Source organism: Vitis riparia, chromosome 17 (assembly GCF_004353265.1).
Source record: "Vitis riparia cultivar Riparia Gloire de Montpellier isolate 1030 chromosome 17, EGFV_Vit.rip_1.0, whole genome shotgun sequence".
Classification (NCBI taxonomy): Eukaryota; Viridiplantae; Streptophyta; class Magnoliopsida; order Vitales; family Vitaceae; genus Vitis; species Vitis riparia.
In genome coordinates this window covers 17562647-17587797 of record NC_048447.1, presented here as the reverse complement: position 1 = coordinate 17587797, position 25151 = coordinate 17562647, and the positions used below count along the sequence as shown (strand labels likewise).

The 25151-nt window shown below is 34.4% G+C and overlaps 1 protein-coding gene and 1 pseudogene across 3 annotated transcripts; both read right to left on the bottom strand.

The window, feature by feature from the left end:
• Positions 1 to 247: 247 nt before the first annotated feature.
• On the bottom strand, positions 248 to 2943 carry LOC117904324 (annotated as a pseudogene).
• Positions 2944 to 3274: 331 nt separating this feature from the next.
• Positions 3275 to 10055, bottom strand: LOC117934443 (serine/threonine-protein kinase Nek2-like). 3 transcript variants are annotated; one of them, XM_034856126.1, is made up of 13 exons: positions 9938 to 10055; positions 9163 to 9228; positions 7916 to 7962; positions 7752 to 7797; positions 7546 to 7626; positions 7398 to 7440; positions 7217 to 7266; positions 7046 to 7127; positions 6896 to 6945; positions 6105 to 6178; positions 5891 to 5942; positions 4446 to 4910; positions 3275 to 4136 (listed from the first exon to the last, which is right to left on the bottom strand). In XM_034856126.1, exons 1-13 carry the CDS (start codon positions 10040 to 10042, stop codon positions 3501 to 3503), a joined length of 1797 nt encoding a protein of 598 aa, XP_034712017.1. In that variant the 5' UTR covers positions 10043 to 10055; the 3' UTR covers positions 3275 to 3500. The 3 variants fall into 3 exon arrangements, with proteins under 3 accessions (XP_034712017.1, XP_034712018.1, XP_034712019.1); XM_034856127.1 differs by lacking the exons at positions 7752 to 7797; positions 9938 to 10055 and having other exon boundaries at positions 9163 to 9190; XM_034856128.1 differs by lacking the exons at positions 7752 to 7797; positions 7916 to 7962; positions 9163 to 9228; positions 9938 to 10055 and having other exon boundaries at positions 7217 to 7303; positions 7546 to 7591.
• Positions 10056 to 25151: the final 15096 nt, after the last annotated feature.

The following is a 25151-nucleotide window of genomic DNA, read 5'->3' as shown; positions in this document are numbered from 1 at the left end:
ATGTTGAATATGCAGCCAACATTACACTATGTAGGTACCTGTGCAGGTGAGGTATGGTCGGTCCTAGAAACGGCAGCAGCGGCATGAACACTAAACAAACAGACGTGCTACCTAGGGATCACTGGGCAGCTACTTCGCTCTATACGGATCAGTGGGGCAGAGCCAATTCTTCTTGGAGGTGGCTTGGTTTGCCTGGGTGACCGATCCTGCCATAATGTACTCATACCTATAGCATTAGCAACCGAAGTTGAGCAAACATTCGATGGTCTTCATGCATCAATAGTCAGGAGGAAAGAAACAGCAGTGTAAGAAAAGGATTCAAGTTAAATTCCAGTCAAAAAAGAATCAAGTGATTTGGTACAGAATGGATACAGAGGATTTACCAAATACAGTGATTTACAGAACTGAAGACCAAGGAGCTTTTTATCTCTTTGACTGCAATCCACTGCCACCATAATATTGCTTAGTAGTTTCACGTGAGAATTCCGCAAATGTCATTTCATCTTCAAACCGTGATGCAAGTGGAGGAACTATTCTATGAATTTCTCGAGTTAGTTTACCGGGTTCCTCCCCAGCACAGTGAATTCCATCACGCTGGCCACTTACCACAGAGTGGTCCATGGGATAATCTGAGATAGAGAAAGTTTTGCTCCATGCTGGCTGCAAGAAGACAACAAATGTTTCTCTGCTCAAGTTTTCTAGCTTTCCTGGTCTGCACACTGAGTGGAGGGTGGAGTGAAGTTTCCCTTTTGATAGGATATCAGCTGATTCCCCCACCTGAACAATGAAACTATCAGGAGAAGCCCTCACCATGAGGACATTATTCTTATTAGGATCAAATATTTGCAATATGTGTGTCCACTAGGGGATGGACATTCTTGCTCACAATATTTGCAAAAATGATCTTCCATTTTTGTTGATTGTGCATGACAAGGCAAAATAAATAACGGAGCTGTCAGGACAGTGAAAATACCATAGTCATAATGCCACTTCTGCCATAGGTTGGAAGGATCGCAACAATAACTACCTGCATCTCCAGTTTTACCCAAGTTGGGAAATTCTGCCGCAGTTTGCTCATTCCTTATGGGGCGTTCCTGGTCCCTTTTGTGGTTAGCCTTTTGTTTGCTAAACCCCTTTCTCCTCCCCATCCTTTTATTATGAGGCTGTCTAACGTTGAATGATAGTGTATAAGACGCCCCTTTGCTGAGCATGATTCCAACAAACTCTGCTCAAGCTCTTCACCACCAATGGCCCTATCACATATCCGTGCAAGATGGAGCCCCAGCTCCATCATGCAAAATCCTAGATCTTTGAAAGTACTCCCAAGATTCTTAAATTCTTCATTCTGGATTTTGCTCAAACCATAAACATCATTACAATCTTGTTCTTCACTTCCACTGTCATTTACTTTATGACTTGGTCCACTTTGAGTGGATTTTGAACCTTGTTCATATTTGAGTTGCATAGCAAAGGAGGAGACACTTCTATCCAAATTCTTCAAAGGAACGTCACTCCCCAAGCTGTGCTCCTGGAAAATCCATCAATAATAAAATTAACATTGGTAGATTCTTGCCAAAAATAAAAATTTCTAACCAAACAAACTTTGGTCCCAAAACGAGGCAAATATGTTGAGTGAAGTATGTGTATGCTGTGTGCTTGGTAGTGGTTTTAACATCATAATCATCTAGGCCAAAGTTTCTAAACAAATGTTGCTATTGGCATTTGATAATCAACCAGAAGAACTCTTGAAGACAAGATTAGCTGAGTGGAAATCCTAAAACAAATTTGATTTTGAATAAGTGTATGTTCAGCATGTCAAAAAGGATTTAATACAAAAGCAAACCCATCATCAGAAAACATTAAAAAAAAAACCCAATGTGGACGATAATTCACAGAATTCAAGATCTTCAATGGGGCTCTATATCACAGGCTCTAAACACAACCCAACAAAACATGGTGATCAGATGATGGAAATAGGATAGAGGACGGGTTGACAAAGCTCGGATTCAGGGTAATTAAGAGTTCAAGCTTAAACAAAGGAACTACTTTTTCAGTTTATCATCCATTTCCATTGCACATCAGCAATTACATAAAGTATTTGGAACCTGGAAACATTGAAAAATTACATGAATTTTGGAAATTCTAAATAAAATCAATGGAGAGGATGAAAATGAGAGAACACGATCAACACAGAAACGGAGAAAACCCATGGATATAATTAGATGTCTGTCCCAAAATACAAACAAAGAAACACACACGAATACGAAAAAAAGCCAACACAGTGTTTTCACGTAAGACGAGAAACGGAGAACACAGAAACCCCAGAAGCCTCGGTTTTGCCGCTTGACAAGACTACGCGAGAAAACCAAGGCTAGGGTTTGGGACGATTGACAAAAGAAGACGAAGAAAACGCATATTCTACACAGCAACGGAGAAAACACAATCATGCTTTGTTCTGCGGTGGAGAGCAAATGAGAAAACCCTCAGGCTAAATCAGAGAACCCCCCAACCAAAACTGCACCCTTCTCAGCAGAAGGAATCGATACCCCATAAAAGAAACTACTTTCCACCCAATTTCTGAATTGGAAAATGATTAGCGCAATTTCAATTGGGTTACCTTGAGAATGCGATTACGATCTTGGGGTTGAGAAGCGCAAGCTTGCGAGCTAAGGGAAGAAGGCTCCGTCGGAGAGTGGAGGTATTGGGGACGCCGGTGACTGCAAGGAGACCGGGGCCGGAGGGTCCTAGGCTTCCATTATTGAAGTAGAGATGGATTCAAGCCTTGACAGCTCTGCTGCTGATAGTGACAATGAAACCCCACCTGAAGAAGAAGAAGAAGACAGGAGGATTAGATCAGAGTACTGAACCTCGTACGCCTCCACAATTCCACCTTCTTCCATGTCGAACCCAAGCCAAAATGCTGGCGATCATCAAAGCCGGTGGACATTACAAAATTTGGAGCACTTGGAACGACGTCGTTTTACCTATCCCTTTTGAACTATTGGGGTGCTTTTATTTTCAATTTTTTTTTTGGTTTTCAAACTTAATCTTCTTCTATTATTAACTAAATTTTATATTTGCAAATCACATTTTAAAAATTATTAAATACACGAATAATTATAATATTCCTAAAATTTTTAATTATTATGACATATCGATTTATATATATATATATATATCAATACTTGAATTTTACGAGCACTAAACTTCCTCTTAAGAGCAATGGTTCCAATGTCTGCAGAACAGGTAAATAAATACTTACAAGCTCATGGACTGTGACTCCAAAAACTTCCATTTTCCTCATTTTTCCCAACACTTTCGGGTTCAAACAGAGTTGTCGACAAGGTGATATTACAATCCATATTACAAGTCTCTAAGCAGCCTTCAAGTGAGAAGACACAGTTAACAGATAGTGAGATCCTATCTTTGAAGTTGGATATGTCAATGGGTAGAGGCATTGTACAAGTGGGAACATAATTAGATTGGTATTAGTATCTCTGCTAGGCTGCAGTCTCCTTGAAGCTCTTTGTCAACCATATAGCAGTTTCCCTGGGAGAAACTTTCTCTGGTCCGAATGGCTTTAGCAGCACCCCAAGTTCGTCGAACCTTTCTTGTTGCAAGAGCCGTGCACTGAACTCGAGCAACCCCTCTAATGCCTCAGCACGCTGCTGGTATGATGAGGTGTCAAACCTGCGCTGTCGTGAATCTGAAGATGAGCGGCTAGAAACACCAGTAGTTGGGTTGTGCTCTGAGCATTCACTTCCATTTCGAGGAACTCCATGGTCTGCATCAGTGAAATTCTGCCTGACAAAGGCTTTGTCCAAAATCTGTACTGTGCATTTGTCCTTTGTGATTGAACAGTCACCGATATCTGGTGAGTTAGAAGAGCATTGAGCAGATGTTGATGAAGTTTTACGGATAGGGAAAAGAGGGTCATCACAGGAGGCTAGAGGAAATTCTGCAATCCTATCGATTCTTGGGGCATTAACAGAGATATCTGGAGACTCCACGCTGCGGAGGAGGCGAACATTGGGTCTGTAAGGGGTTTCTAAGGTAGCAGCTCTTGTTGGAAATGGAAGTGATGCTCTTCGAGTTGACCAGGAAGACTTGCTCACTGGAGTATGTGACACTGGAAACTGCAGATATAAAGATACAATATAGTATATATCAACCCACAAAAAGATCATACAAAAGTTTTCAGAAACAGCTAATGGGCAGGTCTTGCATCATAAGCATGGATGCTTATGCATGATATCGGAACCCTCTACAAATGCAGGGCACCATCAATGTTAGGGTCCTAACTCTAGGTGCTAGGGATGAGGTTATAGAGAAGATTTTATTTCTGAGAAGAAAATGGGGAGCTTGACATCTCATTTCTATCAATTCCCCTGTGTAAGCTAAGACAAGCAGAAGTTCAATTATATATTCTGAGCTATAAAACTTACTGAATCACGATTTGAGCCAATTTGTGATATCTTTGATGTTGCTGTCTGTCTCCTAGGAGTAGAAGAAGTTTTTGATGGTGTTGACCTAGGGGTTTTGGTAGCACTTGAGAACTTTGTGACCACTGATTTATCAATTCCAATGTCTTCATGAGTGCTGCCAACAGATAATTCAGCAAACTTCCGATTTAAATGACTGGAGAATTCCTGCATCTTTTGACTAGAACAAGGAGAGTCTTGCTCAGTTCCAGATATACTAGGATTCAAGGTCCTATCATTGCTGAATGATCTCCGCTTCTCTCTGTCAGAGAACATAGGAACAGCTTCTGGCTCCAGGAATCTGGTTTTCTTGATGTAGTTGGAATCAGACCATTGGAAAGGGAAAGTGTTTCGTCTAGGGCTATTGGATTTCAGATGGATCTTAAGGATGTAAGGTTGAAGGTGTGAGTGAGTGAGCAACTCTGCAGCCTGGAAAAATAAAGCTACACTTCAGAATGGTGGAGACATCCAAAGAAACAAAGATTAGAATAAATTGTAAATACTATCAACAGACTATGGCACCCATACCTTTCAAATTAACAATCACACCCATGTCTGACATCACATGACAAGGATGGGGTACAAGGAGATGGGTATGGGTCTGGGTGTGGACATGTGTCCAATCTTCAAAGTTGAGCCACATTTTTCAAATGTAAACCTTATAAGATTAGAACAATGATAGTTCTCTAAAAAACAAGCCCAACACTAAGTTCATATAAATGGCTGTAACTAGTAAGTCCCTGTGTTAAGGTAGAATATTACATGTGGATTTGTCATGCTTCTACTGTACCTTTGTAATCTAATAGAAATTTTCATGTAACTACTAGGGATAATAAAAAACCATATGTATAGCTAGCTTATATTTGCAAAAGATATATTTTCATTTTTCTTATACACCCAAATCCAAATTCACATATTCCAACTGGATGTCAAATATCCAACATTTAGACATGCACACTTTGATTTCTGCTCCCTAGTCCATGCAACATAGTCAAGAAGCATAGAAGCATTACTCTAATGTACATGAACAACAGAAAGACATGCATCAACTATCAGAGAGAACAACCCCAAAGAATATATGGTCAATAGTATATTACAATTTTTAAATTATGGACAATCGCTGTGAAAGTAAGTTTTGATCAATCTTTTAGGAAGGCAAGTTTTTCCAAAATGGATCATGTATTAGACTTCAATATCATAATTATGGAGCGATATTATACCCCAAAGATCACTTTGAGGAATCATCAGATGGTGAGTACTAAGAACTATGGATGCAAGTACTAAGTACTATGGATGTAAGTACATTGGTAAACCATTCACTTATTTCAAGATAATATTGTATGCACATTACTGAAAATAAAAGTAAAAAAAATAAAAATAAAAAGCCATAGAAACCAAAAATTACATACACTTGGTCTAAGTTCAGGATTTTTCCGCAGCATGCTTTTTACAAGTCCCCGACTGCAGGAGGAATGAAAAGAAGGGAGGAAAATAGATCAGGAAAACCATTTTAGTAGTGAAAGCCATATATATAGTGTTAGTGTGTGTGTGAGAAATGCAGGTTGTGTTAAAAGATCGCTAATATGCAGAGTATAATGTGCATGAAGTAGGGAAAAAACTCACAATGCACCAGAATACATGGTTGGAAGTGGAGCCACTATAGACTTGTTTATTTTGTTTATCAGAGCTTGCATATCCTGCTCAAAAAAGAACAAAAAAACATATTACAGTAAGTTTTTTTGCCAATGTACTAGGAGCACAAACTAGCAAATATTTCATTACTGAACCAAAAAATTGTCAAGACACGTACTGAAGATGGGCAGAGATGTGGGCAGGGAACAAATCATGAATGCTACATATCAAAACTCAAAAAAATGGAATCGCAATTTAAAACAATTATAAATTGTTAGTGTTAACTTAATTGGAATCTATTTATTATTATATATAGGGTCACTTTTTAGAATTCCAAGGAAAAACCATTTATCTGATGGTGATTCTTTTTTTGTGATTCTTTTTGGTAATAGATCCATTACCAATAGCAGAATTGTTCCTTCAGATGTCGTGTAAACATTTCCAGTTGCATTATTTTGGACCTTAAGATAAAGTTAACCCCGGTGTAAACTAGCTAATTGGCATTAGAAAATAGAAAAGTTTATCACCGACAATCAATGACATGAGCAGTGTATAAAAAATAAATAAAATAAAAACCAAGAATGTGATCTGCAACAATGATAATATTAGCACTAACGCACACAGAAATGAGTGCTTTCCAAACAGGAGCACAAGATGTGGTATGATAAACTACTTATACATCCTCCTAGATAAAGCATTTTAATTAGGTAATGGTTATAGAGTTTCTGAATGCCAGTCAACACTCAATCTAATAATTCTACAAACCACAACAAGAAACTTACAAAGGCTTTAAATGCAGGCTTGTGAGCAGTCATTTCATATATACAGCACCCTGGATAAGGCATATGTTAGATGTTTATTAAATAGTCAACAAAGGAATAAACACATATCAAGGCTAGATGATCCTTGAAGCTCAAAGTGATATACTTTACCTAGAGACCAGATATCTGACTTGGAACCATATGGTATATCAGCAAGAAGCTCAGGGCACATATAACTGGGAGTCCCCACAACCTGCAATAGGAGCAGAAACACATGGTAATTAGATTCAGCAGGTGTGTAAGTATGAAATTAAAAGTCATTCTATAAGCCATGCTACTCACAGAGGAAGCAAGATCATCAGAAGTCAACATCTTAGCAAGACCAAAATCACCTGAATCCAAAATATAATATAAACCAGTCCATACCATCTAAAATATAGAACAGAAGCAAGCATGAGTGACTGACAAGTTAACATAAGGCCTAACAGAAACAATAGAGAAGAGGGAGGAAGGATTCATTTACCTAGACGTATGTCTTGGTCCTTTGTCAAAAATATATTCGAACACTGAAGCAATTGGAGAACACCATTAGAGCAAAATAGTTTTTGATATTCACACAGATAAGAGATTAACTGATACCTCTACCAGTTGCATCAAGAGATTCCACTGACCTTGACATCACGATGAAGAATATGGTTTGCATGCAAATATTCAAGTGCCATCAGGAGTTGAACTAGCCACTTGCAAAGTTTCTGCACATAGGTCAAATTCAAGTATCAGACAGAAATGACACGAAGTACCATAGAGCAAGGTTTTAAAATAGGAAGGTTAAAACAATAAATCAGCAGTGGATGAACTCCACTGCCAGAGTAACAACCTCTTCTGGAAAATGAACACCATTGGCTCTTTTTATAGCTTCTGCCCTGTATGAACAATGAAGAGGCAATATACAAAGTTCACACATGTAGCAAGAAATCATTATGCCAAACAGATGGTCTAAAATTTGTCAAATAACTGAACTAAACATGAAGCATAACTTACATGTCTCCTCCCTCACAGTACCCTATAACAATGCATACATAGCAACCCTGAAAGTGAAGACAAAAATTATCAATGGCAGAATCTGATAATAATAGGTTATTTCAATTTCTTAGAATACATGGGTTTCATAATGGTGCAAAGATGGTAGGCTCAACATAGCATAGTTGGAATGTGATAAACTAATTCCTAATTGCAGAGTAGCACCACTAAAAACTTATCTCTTGTTCATAAAACTTTGTTTTTAATTAAAAAATTAAAATTAAAAAAAATATAAAAAAACTTATCATTCTGGAACACTCTGCCACATTTGTTACTGTGATATCCCAATTGCAGATCACTAGAGTACAAGCCCTTCATCGCAACCTAGTTTATTCCAGATGTATAGAATTCAAATCTTGGGAGTATTATGACTTATCAGTTTCTATTTCTGAACCAAACTCAGACTTGTGAACCTCCAATGCGGCTTTGGAACTTGTACCATCTCAACACTACAACACAACTCATTCATAACTCAGTCATGTCATCCATGACCCAGCTGTACCAACCATGACTTGGCTATACCAGTCAATCTGTTGCTGCAATTGGAAAATCTTGTATGAAGTTCCAAAGTGTCACAGAAATAATCATTGGGATACAACTTCACCAAGTCTTATCAGACTAACCAATAATGTGACCCTTGCTCTGGGCCTGTAAGTCTACAAACTAACTTGGCCGCATACTCCATGACCCATATATAAAGCCAATAGTTCAAGGATCTAATCCTGAAGCCCACACTTGGGATTCTCCATTTGGAACTCAGAAAAATAGAAAAATCAAGAGGTTGCTTCAAAAGCAGCAAAACAATGGAGATCAGACCAATTTTTTTGTGAATATTTATCAATTCAAAGAGGCAACCATTAATATAAAACATAGAAACAAGCCACAGAGATATGGTAGTACATAGGAAGAATGGGCAAACATCATCTAGAACTCAAGGACCAAGTTGACTAAGCATCAAAGGCATATGGGTATGCAATTCTCTCACAGTTTCAGAATAAGAAAACTATAACCAACATGTAGGGAAGATGGCAAGAGAACAAATATCAATGACAGCACCATTGTTGTGCAATTGCCAGAAAAAAGGTAATTCTTAGCTAAATGCACCAACTAAAGGAGTTAAGATAACAAAAAGGTGAAAAAGGACCAACTATAGAATGGAAAACAACAGGTCCTAACAAAAATTATTTCAAAAGAGATTATTTGCCGACCTTCTCTACCCAAGAATCTTTGTATTCAACGATAAATGGATTTCGTACTTTAGAAATCAGCTCCATCTGCAAAACAAGGAACAAATACAGCATCTTAGAATATAAAGTTATATCATAAAGTAATGAATTTGCATCAGATTCCTATCAAAGATGACATCTATTCAAATCCATATTCGGTACTTGAACCATTAGGGGGCAATGTATGAGTTTTACCTATCTTGAAATGATATAGACTATAGGGAATCATAACCAGGTCTGGACATTGAACAACTTAATGTCAACTTTTTTTACCCACACCGAACCAACAAAGCAGTCAACATTATGTTCTCAGATTGCAAAAGGTCAAATTGTTCAAATGGTCTTTTCCTTTCTCTTTGGTATGCATGGGTTTTTTTTTCTAAAGCAATCCTTCACCTTTTTTTTTTTTATTGGAAATCCTTCACCTTTTAAGCATGCTCCCAAACAAAAGAATTCTTTTGTTTGTAATGTGTGGGGGTGGACAAAATTGTATAGTGGTGCGGAGCCTCGCTCCCTTATAGGTTTCTTAGTGGCCAGCCTCCAGTTAAGGGTCGGTGGGTTTTTTGTTCCTTTTGTCTTTTTGTTGAGAGGCCCTCGTCGCCTCGTATACTCCCTGTATGCTATGCGGCGTTTTGCCTTTTGCTAATATATGTGTTTACTTATCCGAAAAAAAAAAAAAACTGGAAAGAAAAATAACTCAATAGTTTTGTTTGCTTAAGTTTAGAGAAGGCAGGACAAAACAAATAAAAGTACTGACCTCCAGATGGGCAGATCTTCGGGTCCTATCAGTCTGGCGAGCAAGGCGGATTTTCTTCAGGACATACCTTGAGAGTATAACAGAAAATATAATTACAATCACCATATAATACACATCTACAGTAATCATGATGTTCAAATGTTTTAACATCTCAATCAAATATGAAAAACTACAGAGAGAGAAACCAAAAAACTATAATGTGCATTCTCACTTCTTTTTTCATGTTTATGTCTCACAAGAAGGGCAGAACCGAAGGAACCTTTCCCAATCTGCTCTAGTATCTCATACTGATCCATAGCTTGTGCTCACTCCTCCCACCTGATGTCCTCCAAAAAGTTTTAGTCCTAGCAAGTATTCACACAACAAAATTAACAAAAAGTTCCAATTCTATCAAGTAGCCAAGAAAACGAAGATAAAATAGAAGGGACAGTGTTTGGAGGTTGAGTGTGTGGGACATACAAGAAGAACAAATATATTACAGCAAGAATCAATATTGAAATAATAAACACATATCCACCATTAGATACCATTTCTATCAGGCACACAAAACAGTAAACTTCAAACAAGTCAAGCCCAAACCCCACATCATGGGGTCACATGCTCAAAAGGGAACAGTTAAAGTTGGAATTCATGGGAGTTGCCTCAAAATGCCCTGAGAAAAGGCGTAACATGAGGAGCTAAAAGACTTACTATGACCATAAAGTAAGCATCCTCAGCTTAACCAAGCTTCGCTTACTTCCCTGCAGACACGGGCATGGGGTACAAGATGTCTGACAACAGATCCGAACAATCAATATACCCTACAAAATCGTAGGAGACCTAATTCCAGAACACTACCACTTCCAAAAATCAATGCACTTAGACAGTTAGGACCTCAACAAGAATCATATTTTGTTTTCCTATTTCCCACTCAATCGTTATCCTCCACGGCACTGTCCTACAGCTATGCAGGTTTTGTCAGCCTCAGCAAGTCCAAATCCCTAACTTGAGGTAGGCAATTAGATGAAGACATATACCCACGAAACAAATCTTTCATAATCAATACAGAAAGAAAATGCTCAATTATTTCAATGATCTCTTAGAAGTAAACAACCAAGAAAAACACAGCTTCACGATCAAAGAGTTAATATCACATCTCATAAGTGCAGCATTCTAACCTAAAACCCACAATTGAAGTCGGATAACATTCTAAATAGGCAAGTCTTTCGCCCCCTTCAATCAGATATAGTATAGTTTTCCCCAGGAACTCTCAAGAAACATATCAGAATTGGGGCTTAGTTCTAATTTGGCGGCTATGGGACGCCTTCATAGTACATTATCAAGATGTATTTTCAAATGCCCGGTGAAAGGAAAAAAAGAAACATAATGGGGTATTGGACATTCAAACAACACCTATCTTGAAGCAGCCCTCCGTTTGGTTGCCAAGAAAAGGAAGGAAATGAAAGCTCAAATCTCACATTTTCTACTGTTTACTTCCCAGAAATAGAAAAACCGAACTTTACTCAGCCAAATAACCAACAACACAATCGAACCGACTATTCCGCTTTTCAACATAAAGTTCCCGCTGCCCACTTACTTCTTTCACCCGACACTTTCCCAGCCACCAAACAGAAACCCCCAAAAAGGCCCAAAACAGAAATTCTTACAAAAACCCAATGCAAGAAGAAGCAAAGCAAGAAACAGTAGACAGAACATTACCGACAAATGGAGTAAAAGGCAAATCAGAACAAACCCACATAAAAAAAGAGCCAAAAAAATTCAGAAATCTTCTTGGGAAAATCCAGAGAAGAAGCAAAAGAAAAGAGCAGCCACCCAAAAATTGAAAAAAGAAAAATTACCTAAAGAAGTGGAGGAAGAAGAAGAAGTAGATCTCTAGCTCAGTGGTGGTGAAAGAAAACAACAAAGGAGGAAAAACAATAATATTACAGGAAAATCTGTACTATTTAATTAATATATTTTTATAGATCCTTTGTTTTTTATAGAGAAAGGGAGCGGCAAAAGAAGAAAGAAGTAGGTGAAAGTGAGAGTGAAAAAATTCAAAGTTCAAATAGAGAGAGAGAGAGAGAGAGAGAGGCGTGGTGGGTCAAATGGATCTACTAATTCTTTGTTTCTTTCTGCTTTTGTGGATTCTGAAAAGTACTTCATGCATTTGGGTAAAACACACTTCATGGGTTTTCAAATTTTTTTGAATTGTTTCTCATACTTTTTTCCCCTAGGAGCATTCTTTTCAGGATCTTTTTGATTTTTTTAAAAGCATTTTTAATCTTTTCATCATCAAAATTTTGATATCATGATAAAAAAATTTCAATTATGAAAAATATTAAAAATATTTAAAATCACTATCAAACAGACTTTTAATTTAATAAATAATACTTTAAATATAATATATTTTTAAAAAATTTTAAATATCAGGAATTATATCATGTAGTTGATTAATTAAAAAAAAAAAAGAAAAAACATTTATAATCTTGTACGAGAGTGAGATTATCAACCTTTATCATTTTATAACCATTTTGAGTAATTGCATTAAAGTCATACCAATTCCACTAGAAAATAAGACATCAAATTTAATGTTTTATATATATAAGGGAAAATAAATTAATCTTAGAAAAATAACAACATTGAAGAATATTAATTTGTTTTTTTTTCTTTTTAGTTATCCTAAAAATTATTATTATTTATTTATTTTTATTTGTCTAAAAGGTGTTAGGTTTGGACATTAAACTACAAAATTTCTCTATGAATTAATTTCATAAGAAAGTGATGAAAACTACTTCCTAACACATAGAGCACGCCCACACTAAAGGAATTACCCCCATGAGGTGCAAAGTCACAACCAATTAATTTTAATATCATAATTTAAAAAAAAAAAAAATCAAGATGCTTAAACCATAATTCATTTCCCCAAAAAATAATATGATGTGAACTTTGATCAATAATTTTAATTTTTTTTCTTTGTCATTATCTCATAAATATAATAATAGGGATCTATAAAGAACAAACAAATTAAAGGGTGATTTGACTCAAAAGTTCATTGAAAATCCAATTTTAAAAATCTAACTCTTCACCCGTTTTTTGTCTCATTTTAACAAAAATACCCTCAATTTTATTTTATTTTTTTTGTAAAAATTACTTTTTTTTTAACATACATGTAAATACTTAAAATGTTGAATGACATTTGTGTCAAAACTGGGTTATCCTTCAAATAAAAATATAAAAAAAAAAAAAAAAAACTAAATTCATAGGGATTATTTCATCAATTTTAATCAATTAATTCAAAGTTATCACCCATTTTTTTACCTCATTTTGATAAAAAAAAAAATACCCTCAATTTTTTCTTGTAAAAATAACTCTTTTTTCTTAACATACATATAAATATTTAAAATGTTAAATGACATTTATGTCAAAACTAGCTTATTCTTAGAATAAAAATATAAAATGAACTAAATTCACAAATATAGAAATTATTTCATTATTTTTAATTAATTAATTTAAAGTTAAAGCCCTCTCTTGCAATAAAAGTAAAATGAAAAGAACAAAAATAATAAAAGAAATTAAAATAAAATATAAATTCAAATTCAATAATTATTTTTTTCCTATTTCTTCAAATTTGATAATGCCACTTCTTTTTTTCTTTAATTTTCATTATGATACCAACTTGAGCTTATCCTTATTAATAATTTTTATTTAGTTGCATTCACGGTGGGATAGTTAGTGGCTTGTCCACTAAATTAGTGGATTGAACCCTAACTTTTCTTCTCTAATTATTGTTTGGTACGATAATAATTTGAGTGGAAAAGCATATTTTGTTGTGTTTGGAGTGATTGAAAGTATGAAGTTTTTAGGTTAATTGTTGATATGATTCACTAAGTATGAAATTTTATTTTGATATACTTAATTTATCGTGTCATATTAATGTAATTATGATTTCATGTACACAATTCATTTTATTATAATGCTCTATTAACATGTTAACGTCATGACAAAATGCGATTGGCTTATTCTATGATCATAGGTTTTAAAATTCTTTTTTAAAATAAGATCCTTATTAATAACCTATATTAATTACATGAATGATTTTACTATATTTCCCATTTGATACAAAAAAGACTATGACATATTTCTAAAGGTACACTAAAGAACTTGCAAATTTTTATTCAATGCACTTAAATGAATAGTTTTAAAAGAGATAAAATAGGTGAAAAACTATTAAATAGAAACGTTCTTTTCCCAATAAATGCAATGAAACTCTTCAATTTATAGAAAGACAACTCGACAACTAAAATAACACAAAAAGGTCTTGACCATTCAAGTTTTAGTTCAATCAATTGAATAGTTGTTGGTGTATTTAATGCACTATAAGCGACTATTGACATTTTTAAGGCTCAATCAAACCTCAACAAGACCTTGACTAGTCGGACACCAACTATTGGAAGAAATAAAATTTTTCTGAGCAGACTTGATTAGTTCTCAACCAAGAGAACCCAACTAATTGAATTGATTCTCTAATTGATTCAATTGGTTTAACACATCTTCTACTAGTTGCACCAAAAATTGTTAAAAATGTCTTTGTTTGAGGTTTTAATCTTCCAATAGCTTAGCCATTTCTTTTAAAAACCTTTATAAAATGTTTTTGAAAGAATTAAGCTTGAGGTTTTGAAATAAAACACATATTCATCCACTTTAACGATCAAAAGTAATTAGTAGTGCATAAAAAAATAAAAAAATTGACCTAAGTGTACTAATGAAATGCATCTTATAGAAATTCCTAGACAACTTGAATCTTTAATGATCAATTTTTCATGACTTTTGAATCTCTCACAAAGATACGTAAGCTTTTTTTGGAATTTATCAATAAAACCTAAAAACTTCACTTGATTTAAACATGTTAGCGTACTTAACCTTATTTTGTAATGATCAAAACATAATTAGAAAAACTCTTAAGTTAACATAATGCAAATAACAACCAATCCCACATGAGATATATGACTTATATGGAAACCATCTACAAAGTCTATAAAAATTAAACGTGCATATATGAGATTTTTTTATTTTTAGTTTTTTTTTTAATTATGTTAAAAATAAATATATCTTATAAATAAATAAATATTACAATTTTTTATAAGTTATTTTGTTGAAAAAATAATTTATTATTATTATTTATATATATTAAAAATAAAAAATAAAATAATTTAAATTTAACTATATCTTAATTCAATTATACATATTATCAGGTTGGACAAAATAATACTTAAACTTGTCTCATGTTAAAGAAAAAAAGTCTACCTTTTTGTTTGAATTCTAAGCCCATCGTAGTAGGTGCGGAAAGGGACAGAGTGAATTCCTGAAAAATAAACGGTCGTTGCTATGCCTAGGCACACCATCTTGGTCCACGACTTTGCATTTTACACTCACACCGTAAGTGCCGCGAGGGCCAACATGAAGTCATGTGAGACCATCACCCTTGCTGGCCTCAGGGCCATATATATGATTGTGTGGAGGCCACCAATGGCCCAGAATTGTATCCAGGCCCAATTAAAAGTCAACCAGGCATGCCCAGCTTATTGTTCTGTTCATGATTCTCACCCAATAGGCCCAACTTGAAGTCATGGGCCATGTTGTGGGCCTGTTAACCAGGCCATATCATAGACTTGGTTATCCATGAATTTCCAAAACTTTAACAGTCTTTTTGTTTATTTATTATTAGATAGCTTTGAAATTTCTATCAACCGATGTCTCCTTTTCTTGATAGAGTTCGAACCAAAGACCCCAAAAAAAAAAAAAATAAATAAAGAAAAAGAAACAACAAAAGAAAATTCTTTCTTATGAGTTTGCTTAAAAGATTTGTCAAGAAAAAAGAAGAAGGGTATTTTGCAAGTTTTCTTCATTTAAAGATCAAGTTTACAAGGTTTTTAAAAACATTTTTTTAAATATTTTCATAAATAAAATTTAATTTGAGACTTAAATAGGGAAAATCATTTTCATGATCTACTGGCTGACATTGTACATTTATGTATAATATAACAGGTATATTTTTTTTGTCTTTTCATTTATTTCTTGTAATAATCTACAAAAGGTACTTAAAAATGCCTCAAATTTAGTCTAAAAAATCACCTTATTTTTAAAGAAATTGTGAATGAACTTTTTTCTTCATTTCAAAATTTGTGGATTCCACTATTGGAGTTATAAAATTATTTTATTTTGAAAAATCAAAATTATTTTTAATATGGGTTAAATACACTTTACCCTGTCAACCTTTTGTGTGTTTTATACTTTATCATTTTATATTCAAAACCTGATACTTTGCCCTTTAAACTAATTAAATACCAACACTTTACTCTCAATTACAAACCCTTTATGAAATTATAAAAGAGATCGATCTTTTTCATACTTTGTTTTGAACACTAGTATGAAATTAGGTAAAACCAATTTTGAAATGACGGTTTTAAAGTTGAATTTCCTATATGCCTTTAAAATATAGTAATTATTAGTTTTGATTTTTTTATTTATATTTTAAACAAGATGTTCGAATGCTCATTCATGATTTTCACAAACAACTATGAAGTGTGATGACTTCGAACGTAGGTATTATTTTTCTTTGCTTAACAAATTATTTGTTGATTTTTTAAAATAAGTTTAGGGGTAAAATGTATTGTTTTCATAATCGGACTGGATAATGAATCAGAAAAATTATTGGTTCATAGATCGAACCAGTAGTCGAACTGGTGACATCATAAATATATAATTATATATTATAAAAATTGAAAATAATATATATAAAAGTACGAATATAGTAATATTTTAAATATTATTAAATACAATGTATATAGTATTTAAATGTAAATATATTAAAATTAAATTATTTAATTTTAATCAATTTTATAAATTTAAAGTATATTATATTATTTTATTTTATTTAATATTATAATTTTTTTGCAAAAGAATATGTTTCTTTGTTTGAATATATTGAAATTAAAGTAAAATTAAATTGTTTAATTTTAACTAATTTTATAATTTTTTAAAAATATTATATTATTTTAATTAATATTATAAAATTTTCATAAAAGAATTTGTATTTTTGTTTGTCATACTTAGCATAAAAATGCATGTTGCCTGCTGGTGCTTTATGCCTTTCCTGAGATTCATCGGATTTCGATAAGAATGAGGAGAACCTTATATACAAAACTCCTCACATGGACTAAAGAGTGGGCCATGCAAATGGCATAAAGGTTGGGCTTTTGAATTGGGCCCTATAAAAAGGGGCAAAAGGGGCGGAATCAGAATCAGAATCAGACTGGGGTGTAAGGTGTGGGCATTGGGCCCAGTCGTGTAAAAACGAGGGGCAGAGGAGGCAAGCTGGGTTCTTTTTTAGGTTTCCACTAGTCAATTCACAAAAATTTTAATTTTTTTTTTTATACATTTAAATCAATCTTTATATATAAATATCTGCATGAAATGAACACAAATATGTCCATCAAGCCCAAATTACTTGGGCTTAATTTCTAGAGCCCAAGGGCAGACCGGATTTCCACGGCCCTATGGAGTCTAGTCCAACTCTACAAGTCTGAAGACCTTATCCAATCCAACCCAAACAAACAACTAGAAACCTTGGGCCCTCCCTTCGCCCCTTCTGAGTGAAGCTACAAGCCTACAGCAATATCTTAAAGGATAGAAATTATTGACTTAATATGGTATTAGAGTTTTGATTGAACGAAGGTTATGAGTTTGAACCTTTATTGAGCTCACGTGCTAGACCAAAGAAGGTTGTCGGTATTCAAAGATGTAAAATCGAAGGGCACTTTCAAGAGGATGGTTACCCACATAAAGGAGGTTATCATGAAGGTGGTTGAGGAAATAATTGAAGTTTGGATGGTTGAAGCCTGAAGGTTGGTTGAGATCAGATTTCCAGCCGCAAGGCCCTTTTGTAAGACATTACTTTCATGGACAGCATGTCCAAATTCTAGCAAAGAAATGCAGAGCAATAGGGCCCATGAATGCAACTTGGAGATGGGCTCCATGGAGGCCCATGACCAGATTGTCAAAGTTATGGCCAAACCACAAGTGGGGACTATACACATTTCTCATCACCTTTCATAAATTCTTTTCCTTCTCTTCATGGCTAACAAACAAGCGCATAATCCAAAACAATCATGGTCACTTTATATGTGATGTGATGAAAATATTTATAAAAATTACATGACATTACACTGTATTAATAATTATGAGATTTATGGATAATCGATGATGAAGTGATAAAAGAAAAATTATTTTCAAGGCTTAGCTAGTTTCCTTGATAGAGAAAACCATTTGTCCATGGAGTTCTGTTCATGGGTCCGAGGGAGCATGGACACCACATGGAAAAGTGAGTTTCTCTTTAATTTTGTTGCAGGAGTTCACCAATGGGGAGGCACTGAGGTACAAAAATGCATCAAAAGCCCCACATTTCACCTTCAATTATATGAACAAAGTCCATGAAATGTCTCCCCCACACTTCCAAGACATGCCCATCACCTCCTTTTTGTTCTTTTTTTTTTTCATTCATTGTTTTTCCTTTGAAGATTCCTTTTCTTTTTTTTTTAGTCAAATTCTTGTCTTTCAGGGTTATCTTTTGCTAAATCTTTTAACTTTGCCTCCATTGACATGTATCTCTGCATTGTCTTTATGTGACATCTTTGTCTTTGATCAATTTACAAGAGGCATGGTATATTAGTATTAGCTTTTATGACAAAGGGAAATGAATTTTTCCCTAGGTTTTTCCATGAATTTCAGTCCTGAATCATGATGTTTTTCTTCAACTTGCTGTGTGCTAGGGCATGTGCCTGAAAAGAAAGATGACTTAACAGTTGGTTTTCTCAAGGGGAAAAAGACTAAAGAGGAGATGAAAATGGAATCACGCCATGTATGCATAGGCCTAGGGCAGACTGCACCAAAAATAATTGATCATTCTGATAAGGTGATGGCCCAAAGGAGGCACGGTTTGTCCCAAACTTCGCATGTCGGTTTCTACTTTGCCTTTAGGAATGGAACTAGGAATCTATAAAAGAAGTGGAGAAACTTCAACAAAGGTCTACAACCATGTGTTTAATTTCCATTTCAATGGAGAATAGTTGTTGACACAGGAACACTACTCCCAGACAAAAACATGTAATATTGGCACTCATTGCGAAATAAGTATTCATCAATTCACACTTTCACTGCATAAATGTCCCAAGGAAATTGTACACAGAGTTTTTATGAATAGACTTGGAAAGATTTATATATATGTTCAAGTGGAAGTTGAAAAGAAAGACGTGCGAGGTTTCTAGGAAATATAGGCAACTTTTAGAGGTATATCCCACCTATGAAATCAACCCTTATAGCTAGAAGTCACTGTATTATGAAGAAATAATGTCTAAACTGGTTTGAGTAAGCCAATCAACCTTCATACACACTGTCTTATAATTGATCTGATATGGATATAGATGAAAGGACATCAATCAAACTTTTTCATCTTCTGTACGTTTCATTTGTTTTTAAGCTGCCTTGAGCACGAACGTACGCCAGCGGATTACCACAAGACCAAAAATCTCATCGCCCACTTGCTAGTGTCTGACCATTCATCGTTAAGCTTAGCAGACACTCAATTTGGACCATGATCATATCAGTATTAGAACCACACATTTCTCCATGAAATGTGATCAACATATGTTTGAGGTGAATCCATCAGGAGATATGCCATATTGTTGTTATATAAAGTTGGTATGGGCGGTAGTGGAATTGATGCCTTCTTCACAAGATCCACTAGAAAACCTAATCTTTTGGACCACAAGTACATGACCCACATTTCCATTCAGCTAGCTTTGTCCAAAATGTATAGCTTGAGATGCTCCATCACATATGGTGGGTCAGCTGGAATCTGAAGCACAAAGTTGGCAAGACCTGGAGAAAAGGAATATGCGAAAGGAAGGTTGAGTACTTAAAGAAGTTGGAAAGGTTTAGTTCTCAAAGGAGGACAAAAGGCTAAGAACCTTCAAGCAGGGATGGTTGTGGATGCAGTTACACAATGGCAAAAGGGATTGCAGAAGGCATGTGAACCAGCAATAATACTAGAAGAAGTGGAAGTTCTTTTCACTAAGTCACACCTCTTCTTTTGATTTTATATGATTATTTTCTGACCCCCCACATTCAGCCTTTTGTGGTATGTATGATCATCTGTAAGGTGATGAGGGACCTTCCCATTTTTCCCTTTTGTCATGTTGCAGTTCCAAAATGTGGTGTTGCTGGTTTATCCTCTGTGGCTCATAGCATTATCATATGGAAAGGCCAAAGGTTTATAAAACCTGGAACTCAGCCAATAGAATTGGACAAGTTTCATCAACATCAAAACAATGTATACCTTAACTTTATTCTTGTGCATTCCTTTTCCCAGAACCCAATGGCGTGAATTCTTAACCAACACAATATAACAACGCATTTCCAACCGTCTGATACCATTCGTAGACATTATTTGTTGTAACGACTCGTATTTAATAATGTAAATATTGTTTGCTTTAGACTTAATGAGTCCTCACGATTTTAAAATGTATCTACATAATTAAATATATATATAATATTGAAAACTTTTTTTCCCTATCAAATGGGGAATATCATAATTTTGAAGACATCAGATAAAATTGAAATAATATAGAGAAGAAGAGCATGACCCCAATATGTGTTTTAAAGTTGTAAATAACCCTTTGGGTCCAGAACAGGTAATATCGATGCAATTTGAAGTGAGTTGTTACAAACAAAATATTAATAGGAATCAAAAATTGATATCACAATTTTAGAGACATCAAATAAAATTAGAAAATTTTAAGGAAGTTAGAATCGACCAAAGACACGTTTTTAAGTTGTGAGTAGCCTTTTGGGCGTAGAATACGTCAATTTGAGTGGATTGTTACAAACAATGTCTTTATAGGAATCAAAAACCAACAAATTAGTATGCTTTGATAGGTTAACATCTCCGTTGACTCGAATAATCTGCTAATATGGACATGGTTTGAAGATCCTCATGATCACATGAGAAAATGTTCCCATGAATGGTCTGATATCTCCATCCCTGGTTAGTACCATGGGGGCCATGAGTACTTGTTTGAATCCACACATGAGGCTGGCATTATTGGCCCCCATATTTCTTCTCAGTCTTTGGGATACAACCTCAGGGATCGGCTACGTGTTCGCTCCTCCACCACCATTCATCTTCCACAGTTCTACAACTTTCTACGTCGGTATGAATGGAAATCAGCCCCGGCCCTCTTGTAGGGCCTCCCACCTTTCCATATATACCTGGCAGAAACAAATAAGCAGGTTCAATGTTCTTAAGAAAACTGATCAATAATCCCAACAACTCCCCATGGAATCATGATTTTTAAGCTCAATAAAATGATCGTGATGATGTAACAGTGTTACCACGTTCTAATGGAGGGCCATATATTTCACATGTACTGTTTGCTAAGTCAATTATCACGCAAGATTCGCCAAGAACGGTGAAGATGTCACTGAAAACAAGAGGACAGTGGCATAATTCAGGTGGAATATTTGTTGGGTTATTAGAGTTCCAGGGCTGCCATTGGCCAATAATGGAGATACATTCTCTGTGGCCACCATAGCTGCCTTCACCAAAGATGATTCCCATGCTCTCACCCGCCTTTTTCGAAATGGATAACTCACTTATGGTGTCTTCCAAGTGCCTGAAAATTTCAATGAAAACCAACCAATAATGCAGGGAAAAGAGTGTAATTGAGTCGATGAAAACACCCCCATTCAAAGCATAATTGACGATCCCACTGCATTCTTTCAGTGGAGGGGTTTATCATATCAATTTGTATAATGACATGCAACCTCCATATAGATATTATTAAGTCTTAGTCCAAAGGTTCCACATGATTTTGGACCTGCTCCCTTCATATACACCTTGTCCGTTTTGAGCTCATAAGATTTTCATGGCTTTAAATCATATTTACAAAGTTGAAAGAAGTTAATACATATAGTTAATTTTTTCCTCAATCTGATATGAGATATTACATTTTTATTGTATCTTATGAGATTATGAGATCAAACAGACAAACAACCTTAGAAGGGTTAGAGATCGACTTGATAACATTTGTAACAATTCGCTTTCTCCTATGTAAATGTTGTCCACTCTAATCTAAAAAAATCTTCATGGTTACAGGAAGTTATATATATTTATATATATAGTTTCAAAAACTTTTTTCCCAATCCGATATAAGATATCACAATTTGATTACTTTAGTAGAAGTGAAGATGACAAACCGACCTTATCACCCATGCATCTCTTTTATGATTAGACTACAATGTGATGTCTGATTGTGTTAGGAGGTTGTCACACTGATCAAAGTGGTGCAGCTGGTAACTGCTAATATCAAGAAGATGAGGCTTTTGTTTATTCCATGTTTGTCAGCCTCTCTACCTACCAATAATTCATTGTTATCTGATTAATCAACAGTCTAACAAGTCAAATTAACTCATTTCTTTATCAGTTTTCCTCCAACTGCTACATTGAAACTGTTCTTGCTCTCCACCAGGGGTCAACTCCTGCTACCATTTCTTCATCAACCCACATGACATCTCCCTACGCTTGAATAAATTTATTGCATCTGTGCCATGAGTTCTACTGCATATTCCCATAAAAACAATACTTGTCAGGAAGAACAAACATAAAACATTTGTCACATACAGAAATGCCATCCAACATACAATATTAATCTCTTCATGATAAAGCAGTGCATTTTCATTAACTCAAAAGATTAAGATATATGCTTGTCTTGCTCTTCTGCAAGTCAACCTATTTGAAATCTTTACTGCCACATTATTTTTCATTTGATTTGAGTCTAGCCAGATAATGTGGATCGTAGCTGTCCCTGTTGCAGTCCTAAAGAATCCAACTAATGCGACCATACAAGCGCACTAAGGGTCATTAAAATTCCTGACTGGAATGATGTATTCACCTTTGAAGATTTTTAGTTCTGTGGGTGCTGTCCATGAGATTTTTACCAAGAATGGATTGGTCAGGTCTGCAATCAATGTCTCTAAGAATCTGTTTGGCTGCCTGGAAACGGCATGAGCAAAGACTTGGACAAAGTAGACTAGTGAACCTAAAAAGGTATATTATATATGCCAAGAAAAAGTCGTGGCCTAACTGTTTGTTCAGACTGTATCAAGAACTCTCTTGCATATGAAGGAAAATGGTGATAAAGCTTTTGCTCAACTGATGTGTAATATCTCACGTTGATGGGAGAGAGAAGTTTCTACTGAATTTCTCTTATTGTTTTAATTAGCTAAACCCGTGTTTTAGCTAAACGTGTATTTTAAGTCGTGAGGACTTATTTGTGTCATAGCAAATAATATCTCGTATGGATATTTATGCGGGTGAGAATGCTTTGTTTTAAACTCTTTCAATCTTATGTTTGATGTGAAGTGGATTGTTATACAATAATGAGAGTAGGCAATAACCAAAAAAAAAAAAAAACATAAATTTATGTGAAAAATCTTAGACGAAAAAAACCACGGATAGAGAAGAAGGAAATCCACTATATAAAAAGATTAGTGCAAAAGGGGAGAGTTACGAGCGATTACAGTAGAAACATAATCACTATGACCTTAAAACAATCACACAAATTTACATAAAAAACCTTAAACGAAAAAAACTACTGACAGAGGAAAATGAAATTCACTATATCAAAAGATTGATATAAGAAATGAGAGTTACGAGTAGCTATAATAAAAATATAATCATCATAACCTTAAAACTATATATTATATATATAAGTGATTAACACAATAGCTCTATGAGATTGGGCCTAATAGTTTGATCCCTTCATTATTACCACAAACTCTTTAAAAAATCTCATAATTACAATTTCACCATATATGTTACATTACGAGTTTTTCGAATCAGACCAAATAGAATTCAAGTCATTAAACTTTAAAACAAATGATATCAAAATAAAATTTTAAACTTAATACGGATTGAAATGGTTGATTCATGGCTACCAATTTCATGGGAAATGATCGAGGCATTACCCTTACATTAAAGTGATTGTGTTTTCTCCATAAGATGTTACCCCACTCTTAAACTTAGAAATGATAATATTTACATTGATGAACATATATATCATTACACGATAAAAACATAGGATGCCACACCATTATATATTAATATTTAAAAATACTCAAAACATAGGATGCCACACCATTATATATTAATATTTAAAAATACTCAATGTCACCCCAATTCAAGTGAAATTAGATGTGAGGGAATAGGCCATTACTTGATAATAGCTAGAAGCATACATTGTGGCACCACTTCAAGGCACTGTACTAAAAATGAGGAAACTGCTTAATCGAATCTCCTTTTGCTTTTTACCATATATGGAACATGTAGAAAAGGTCAACAAGGTAGCATTATTTGGATCAAAGTGGGGTTTCACTTAATGGAAATCTTACCATCAATTATTGTTTCACTTTCAAATATTTCATGTGAACGTAGGCCGCTGTATTGGGAAAGTGTTGGTCTTATGTCAATATTCTAGTCACTTTTCCTCTTTCCATTGAGGTCGTTTGCATTATCATAGGTTAAGTGGAAGACTTGGGTAGAAAGAAGGTAGAAATTTCTGCAAAAACATCCAATAATCAAGCAGCCACTCTAATGAAAAAACCTTGGAATACTCCGTCATCTTTTGATCATTAAGTTGTGTTTCCCAAAAAGTACCTACAAAAGGAAAAGTCGGTCCACTAAAAATTTTAAGATGTCGTCACTGAATTCTAAATCTGAGTCATTTAGAAGTTTGATTAATAAATAGGAGACTTAACAAAAAAAATAAATAAATAAATTAGTCTAAAAAGTTATTTGATTGAAAGGGTTTTTAAAAACCTAATTTTTGAAATTTAACCTCATACCTTTTTTTAGACATTATTTGAATAAAAATATCATTATTTATTTATTTATTTATTTATTTTGTAAAAATAATATTTTCTTTTAGATGCTCTATGTAAATACTTGAAATAATAAAAAATATTTATATAAAAAATTGATTATTTTTCAAGAAAAAATACAAAAAGTGTTAGATTCATAATTTAAGAATCATTTCATCCATTTTAACCAAATATTTCTAAGTCTTAATACAAATATATCGAACTTAAGTAAACACAAATAAATGAGATCATTTTTACA